Below are 8,287 nucleotides of genomic sequence, written 5' to 3'. Positions count from 1 at the left end.
CAAATCAAGAGTAGTTGCATTATTAATACATTTTTTTTTTCGAATTCCTTATTAATAGAATTTTCTATCACCTTGTATGTACCGATACTAACAAACTAGCAAGTCTACGATTTATTGGATGTAATATAATACTCCGTCTCAATTATATTGTTCACGTTTTCTTTTTTGTTTGTCCCAAATATATAGTCATATACCATATTTAGTAATATTTTTTTTACACTTCTTTACTAATATACCCTTATTAACTACACTTTAAAAATTGTGCAATCATTTTTTAATGCATTGAATAGGGATAAAATATGAAGTTTATATAAAATTTATTTTTCCAATACATTTTTCTTAATTTGTGTGAAAATTCAAAGAGGACAATATATATGGGACGGATGAAGTATATTATATGTTTGAGAACAATCAAGGTGTGCGTGGAATATAAAATTTATTTATATATATAAAAAAGTTGTATGATGGGATTATTATTAATGTAACTTTAAATAAGAACTTATCAAAATAATTAAAATTTAAATAGCATAGAAATTTATATTAATTTAATATCATGCATTAACTGTATCTTAAATATTCATGGTTGCTGGTTATAATAGTAAACTGGAAAATATCTTATTCAATAAAACATGGTCATGTGATATTGGTGGATTTTTTTTTAAAAAAAGGTTATCACTCGAACTTTAATTTCCCAAAAATCACACAAGCCCATGCTTAAGATTTCATAAATTTAATCCCGACTGTCAACCACTCACTTACCTCATTTCTGATTTAATATAAATTTAAAATTTATAAACGTCATTTTCAGATTATTTTATTAAAAACTCATGAATTAAAATATTTCCCCATGTGATGCGCTCTTTTTCATATGATATAGTATTTCTCAATGGCTCATGAAAAACCCATTTCTTCCTCCTTTTCTGAATGATTGTCCGCAAGTTTTCGATTCGTTATACGTTTCTTCGTCAAATATTTTTCTTGCTAGTGTGTCCATTCATGTTTCTTGAAGTTTTTCCACGTGAAAAGGGAGCTGGCCGGTATGAATTAAACTATATTAAATATTTGTCAAGTAAATAGATCAAAGTTTTCTTGAAATTTTTCAAGGGGCGTTTGTTATGCTAGCCATGGCCTCGAGTATCAAAGTTTTGGGGACACCAAATGATGTTATCCATTCAAGATTCCCTATCCATTGTTTGGATTTCAAGAGTTCGATTTCTCGAATAAACGGAATAAGTTTTGGAGTGAAGGAAGAGAGTAAAAGGGCTTCAATGGATTTGAGAAACAATAAAAAAATTCCATATGTTAAGGGAATTAATGAGGGAGAAAAGGATTTGAAAAATGAGAAGTTGGAAGCTTTATGGGATGATGGAGTTGGAACTCAAAGCATGAATGATTATTTTGATTATGCAAAAGAGTTGATTAGGCATGATGGAGGGCCACCAAGATGGTTCACACCTTTGTCATGTGGACCTCCTCTCAAGGATTCACCTGTTCTTATGTTCTTGCCAGGTAAATGGAGTTCAAATAGAATGATATTGTAATTGTAAAAAAAAAAAAAAAAAAAGCAAGAACCATTACGAAATAATTATTATCTGAAGTTTTATTTTAATTCACGAGATAAACTCCAAAGTTTAATTAACTTATATATTTTTATCATATGGGTTTTGTGCGGTAGCTAGTGTTGTTGATTTAACTTTTATATGTATATATTTTCTTAAATGGTGCAGGAATTGATGGAGTTGGACTTGGCCTAATCATGCATCACAAATCTCTAGGAAAGTACGTAGGTCTTCTATTGAAATTCTGGGCTAATTTATATAGGACACCAATTATATATAGTCTATAAAAATATTTATAATTATATCGATTTTTGAAAAAAGAAGAAGTATTTTTTCATGAAAAAAGCAGAAAAAAAAAGTTTAATGTCTTTAAGAAGATGAATTATTTTTAATATTTAAAAGAGATGTACAAGAATTTTCAATTTCTCTCCTTTTTTTTCACAAAAAGGATCTCTTATTCCAACATATTTTTGTTTAGAAAAATAAGGTTTGTAAATAGGTAATTTTTTCTCCCAAAACTTTTGTACACTATACACATTTTCAAAAGCGAAAAATTCTATGTAATTAGCGATCTATTTTGCTTGGATTACGAATGATAACTTAAGATTATCTTTCTTAGAAAGTAACAACAGAATATGCACACATTCTTTCTTATAAACTAGTGATTTTGGACGCGCATAGCAATGGGTCTTTAATAAACTAAACTTCTCGATGAATTTTACGTTTTTTTAACACAAAGGCTTTAAATGATAATTAATGGATTTTATGTTTTCTTAATATTTTCTACAAGATGATAAATAACTAGTAATATCAAAATTATAGATTCGGGGATAATTTTCTTGTGAAAAGCTGTAAGAGAAGACGACCTATCAATTTATATTTAAAATAAAAAAAATAATATATTTTTATGACGGGGCACACTCTCGTCGGAGATTAAATGTTTGAATGTATTAAAATGGTTGGGTTAGTTTCTTATTGTATACTAAATAGGTAGGTTAGATCCTTCCCCCATGGAATATGTGGCAATCATTGGTTGGTTTAAATCATGTGGGTTTCACTGAATTATATGTGACTCACATAATTTGAACAAATAAAATATATACACCTGTCGTATAGGATAATACTCATACGGTATGTTGAAGTTTTCAACTAAATACAGGGTCTTTCACGTCAAATGCATGCACATCCCAGTTCAGGATCGAACACCGTTTCCAGGTCTCAATTCTCTTTTTGAAAAAAACCAACAAATTTCGTTCCCATCAAATTTTTTAACCAGTTTTTCATTATGGTTACATTTCAAGAACGAGATGTTTGATTAAATGTCAGAGTTGGTAGAATGGGTGGAAGAAGCATTAAAGTTCGAGCATTCTGTATCTCCAAATAAACCCATTTATATAGTCGGAGATTCTTCCGGTGGGTGCTTGGCTCTTGCCGTGGCGGCGCGTAATCCTCAGATAGACCTTGTTCTAATACTAGCTAATCCGGGTCTGCCTTCTGCCTTTAAGCTTGATCTGTGGTAACAGTGTGGCACATTTAACTCATGTATGCCATCATTTCTTTCAGCTACTTCATTTGACAGGTCGACGCTGCCGCTTTTGCTCGATTCATTGGAGATATTGCCTGATCAACTTCACGCCACAGTTCCCTATCTTCTGGGTTTGGCTTTGGGTATGCATTCCTTTGTTAGTCTGATTTCAAACACTGAAAAATATGTGATGATTTTTCACAGAACCCACAAATTTGCAAACAGATTGAGCAGGAATATCGATTGATTTTTTATATTCAAAATCATGGAATTCCAACATAGCACTAACATATTTTCAACCAAAATTTTTATTTCAAATATACTAAGATCAAAGGAGCTTTGGAGAATTCTTACTGCAAGTATATATAAGGTCAAATGAGATCTCTCAAGTTTGAGTCCAATTCGAGCATTTATCTAGTAGAGCTCAGCAATGAAACTTGGTATATAAGTTATTCGATTTCAAATCATACTTAAGAGTATTGAGCTTAGCTTTGAGTTGACTCAATAATATTTGAGTTCAAATATGAGAATATGAATAGTATTTGGCTCTATTCGTATGTTTCGACTTTCAATTACTCCCTAGAAGTTACTATTAAATTATAGATATCAACTGTTGATTCAATATTGAATTGGATATATGGTTGCTCGGTTGGTTCTTCTTAATCACAATTTTTAAATGGCTCAAATTTTCTTTCTTATGTTTTTTGTGAAGTAGTTGATCCAATGAAGGTGTTGAGACTTAACATCAATAATCCAATGCTGCATCCTATGCAATTTTTTAAACAGTTGACTGGAAACCTCGCTGCCCTGCGCCTGTGTATTCATGTGAGTATATTCTTCTTCTTTTTTGTGTGAGCTAAAGAACACAAGACACCTTTAATAAGCATCTGAATTATCTCTAGTGATCCCCGTATTTTGATTCTCTTGCATTGCCTTTGCAGCCGTTTCTAGTAGATTTTACTCATCCTTTCTTAGGTTCTAGCCAATGGACTTAAAGGGCCTTCTTGTAAGGTTTAATAATCTTTTGAATCCTAGATAATCTTCTTTAGTTGATCAAAATTAAGTAAACCTTTTTGTTTGAGATTAGTTAATGTTTCCATATTCCAATCTGCTAAAAATCCTATATTATGAAACCATGGATTGCTTTGATTCCTTCGCATTATGTATCTATGGATTTCCAGTATAAAAGTATTTATAGCAGTGTTTAATGGAACTTTTTTGATAACGTGGGATAAACATTTTTTTGTAAATGACACCAACATGATTGATGGAAGGTAGTTGCTATTGGAATCGATTGTTCATAGTCTCACTGGGAAGCACTTCCCGTGTCTATTGTCTTATCGGAATGAACCTCTTGATTCCAAGGCGTGATGAAATGGTAGTAGATACAACCTCAGGGTACACATTGTGCAGTAAGTGAGCCGGTAACTTTGTCTAGAACTGTGGTAGGGTGGTTTTGAAATGTGAAGGATTGCAATGCAAATTTTTTTGTTTCCAATAGGAGGCAATCATATAATCGTATACTAACTTCTGTGAAAAGTTTGAAAGAGCTCGTAACGCTATGCAAAAAGGCATATCCAACAAATTAAGTTAATTACTTTTACAAAACAAGAGTAAATATTGGTTATACACATACCCACTTAAAGTCCATTTTTAGAACATGAAAATTTCCATTTGTTTTGTAAATTAATAATGCTTCATATTTTTTATATTGAAACTTTAACTTTCTTGGAAATGGACAGGATTTGGATGAAATCCTGCCTAAAGAAACCCTTATTTGGAGATTGAAGCAGCTCAAACATGCAGCAGCTTATGCTAACTCTCGTCTTCATGCCATTAAGGCTCAAGTACTTGTTCTTGCTAGGTCTCTTCACATCTCGATGTTTTTTAATTGATGATTAAGCATAATGTTTTTGAAAAGCAAAATTCTCAACAGGTAATTTATATCATATATTATGATATGTTTGCATGGTGTCAATTGATCTGTAAAATTTTAATTGTAGTATACTTAAAAATTTAAAATATGCATTATCATGAGCTATAAAGTTTAGAAAATTCTGAAGTAGCAGTGGAGCCGAAGCCATAGGTGAGGAAAGGCGATGAACATTTTGTCTTGCATATGATAGACACACGCACACGTAAATATCAATGGAGAAGAGGATATAATTCTTGCTAGCCACCCTCTCTCTACATCACATGTGAAATTTAAAGTATCACATCTTACAAACTTTGTTGAGACTAAATATTATATGCTGCATTGGAATCTTAGTGGAAAGGATGACATGCTTCCAAGTGGAGAAGAAGCTTGGAGGATTTTGGGATCAATACAAAATTGCGAAATACGATGCTTTAAAGACAACAAACATAACATATTAATGGTAGGTGATAATTATTTTTAACTCCTTTTACTCCTAGCGCTATCATTATTTACATCTAATTATGCAGGAGAATGGATTTAATCTATTGACAATTATAAAAGGTACCGGCACCTACCGCCGCACAAAGAATCGTGATCTTGTTGTGGATTTTCTACCTCCAAGTCTTTCCGAGTTTAAGCAACTACTTGAGAATTATAGGTAATTTAATTATATTTTTATCTTGAAAAATGAGTGTTAGGATTTACAGTTAATTTCGTCATTCTGGTAGTTTCTGTTTCAGTGATCCTTATGATATTGTCCAAACAAAACTTTATGACCCATGCTATTATGATATGTTAAAGGATATTTCATGTTTCCGGTTCCTGAAACTTGTACCAAGTTGTTTTTAATATTTATATACACATTCGAAATAAAACATCTGCGAAAATATTGATTCATATTTATCATTAGTTTATCTAGATATAATTTATATGGATCAGAACACAAGTTAAAATGAAAATTTTGGATGAGAACATGTGGCGTACATATGCCAATCAAAAGGTTGTTTTACATAAAATTTATCTTAAGCTCCTTATTTATTCAATGTCATCTAATTTCTTGGAAATTGCAAATTCAATATAGATGGTATCACAGCTACACAAGCCCTGTAATACTATCAACAATGGAAGATGGAACGATAGTGAGAGGCCTATCTGGGGTCCCTAGAGAAGGCCCAGTAATGTTAGTTGGATATCACATGCTGATGGGATTAGAAATCTTCCCATTAATTGCAGAGTTTCTGCGGGAGAGGGGTATCATGGTTCGTGGGATCGCACACCCCTCACTTTTCTCGCATCTTCTTGAAGGTGAAACCAAAGAATTTTCAGTGTGTGATTTTGTTAGGTTATATGGTGCTTTATGTGTAAGTCCAAGTAATCTTTTCAAGCTGTTGGGGATGAAATCTCATGTCCTTCTTTATCCTGGCGGTGCTCGTGAGGCTTTACACCGTAAGGTCTGTGTCAATTCCTACATCAACTTTACAAATAATCGTGGAATGATAGTACTTGAAATTTTCCTCATAAATTAGTGTACATTTATCGAGCTTCTCATTGGAGCTTAGATCTTATTATTGGTGTCATGGTTTTGAATCGACACAACTACATAAAAAATTAATATTTTTGGGGTCCGCCTTAATAGTGTGACTTATCATCATCTATATAAGGTTGGATCATATAGGGTATGCACATTGAAAGCTGTTGCAACCACATTTTTATGTATAATAATAAGATATAAACTACACTGAAAATGAACCCAGAGATTATCTCTGTACCCTAGCACAAGCTAGTTAACACTTACAGTCAAGCAAAACAAACAGAATGAAAATTAATCCCCTCCCTCCCTCACTTATTTATTTATTTCCCCCTTTCTGGACTCTTCTATGGTTGTGACTCTTGGGCTCTTTGGATTTAGGCCCATGAATAATGGGTCCGTAACAAAAGCCATTGAGATTAAGTTATGTGGTGGTCTATTTTCAAGCGGTTGGTGATGTTCTTAATCCTACATTTACTCCCTAGAGCAACTATGGATGGATACTTCTTTTAAATTGTAGTCACGCCTAATATAGAAGTAGCCTTTTGAGTTGAGTTCTAGATAGTGTATATTTTGTCTTTTATAGCTGTTCAGTTCATGTTTTCAAAGATGACATTTTGTTTTTGTGTTATGAAGGGTGAAGAATATAAATTATTTTGGCCCGAGGAGCCGGAATTTGTAAGGATGGCTGCAAGATTTGGGGCTACAATTGTGCCATTCGGAGGCATCGGTGAAGATGACATAGCCAACGTAAGAAGTGTCATTTATCTGTTTAATGGTGCCAAGCGTATGAATAACCGACTATATTTGTGGACACGCACAACGGCAGTTAGACTTGATTGGATAGCCTTTAATCATTTGACTTATAATTTGAAAGTTTGTTTATTGATGATGATTATCGCAATTTTGGTACCTTAATTACATTATTAACCTCTGTTACGTGCAGTTAGTTTTGGACTATGATGACTTGATGAAAGTACCATTTTTGAGTGACAACATAAGAAGAGATAATCAACGCTATGCATCCTTTAATGTGAGGTAACCAGCTTATACTGATAAATAGTTGATGCATTCTCGTGAAACTATGTCAATATGCGAAAATGCTACTCAATGATTTAACACGGTTTTATGTGTTTTACCAAAGGGTTGTAAATTTATTACTATAAACGCACTAACAGCTTCAAAAGCTAGGAACAATTTTCGATATTTTCCATATTTTTCAAGAACTTATATTTTGTTATGTCATAAATTAAACTATTAGAAACTATACTCGTATACCGATGGACTTCAGATCATTAGAAACTATACTCATATACTGATAGACCTCATGCATGTTAATTCTGATCATTAGGGATGGAATGTCCGGAGAGGTTGGGAACCAACCTTTATATCTTCCGACACTTTTACCAAAGATTCCGGCTGGCCGGCTGTACTACCTGTTTGGGAAACCAATTCGGATGGAGGGAAGAGATGAGGTGTTGAACGACAGACAGAAAGCTAAAGGACTGTACTTGCAAATAAAGTCCGAAGTCGAGACCAACTTGTCCTACCTGCTAAAGAAAAGGAATGAAGATCCTTACAGAAACATCATCGATAGGATTCTTTATCAAGGTCGAGCTCCGGGAGCTTCAACGGATCAGATTCCAAGTTTTGAACCGTAGATAGTATCTGTATTTGTGAAGGTGAAAAGGACACTAATTTTGTCTGATGTGCATTATTTTTGGTTATGGTTCTGTCTCCAATGAATCAAAGATCAT

General features: G+C 33.0%; 1 protein-coding gene across 4 annotated transcripts; it reads left to right on the top strand.

Moving 5' to 3' along the window:
- The first annotated feature begins 888 nt into the window (after window positions 1–888).
- Window positions 889–8,287, top strand: LOC140863747 (phytyl ester synthase 1, chloroplastic-like). 4 transcript variants are annotated; one of them, XM_073267369.1, is made up of 14 exons: window positions 893–1,037; window positions 1,123–1,509; window positions 1,728–1,779; window positions 2,719–2,774; window positions 2,886–3,044; window positions 3,123–3,227; window positions 3,797–3,909; window positions 4,827–4,948; window positions 5,354–5,462; window positions 5,530–5,660; window positions 6,084–6,453; window positions 7,167–7,280; window positions 7,477–7,568; window positions 7,882–8,287. In XM_073267369.1, exons 2-14 carry the CDS (start codon window positions 1,125–1,127, stop codon window positions 8,189–8,191), a joined length of 2,118 nt encoding a protein of 705 aa, XP_073123470.1. In that variant the 5' UTR covers window positions 893–1,037; window positions 1,123–1,124; the 3' UTR covers window positions 8,192–8,287. The 4 variants fall into 4 exon arrangements, with proteins under 4 accessions (XP_073123469.1, XP_073123468.1, XP_073123471.1 ...); XM_073267368.1 differs by having other exon boundaries at window positions 889–1,509; window positions 3,800–3,909; XM_073267367.1 differs by having other exon boundaries at window positions 889–1,509.

This window comes from Henckelia pumila, chromosome 4 (genome assembly GCF_033568475.1).
Source record: "Henckelia pumila isolate YLH828 chromosome 4, ASM3356847v2, whole genome shotgun sequence".
Classification (NCBI taxonomy): domain Eukaryota; kingdom Viridiplantae; phylum Streptophyta; class Magnoliopsida; order Lamiales; family Gesneriaceae; genus Henckelia; species Henckelia pumila.
This window is presented reverse-complemented; position numbering and strand designations above follow the sequence as displayed.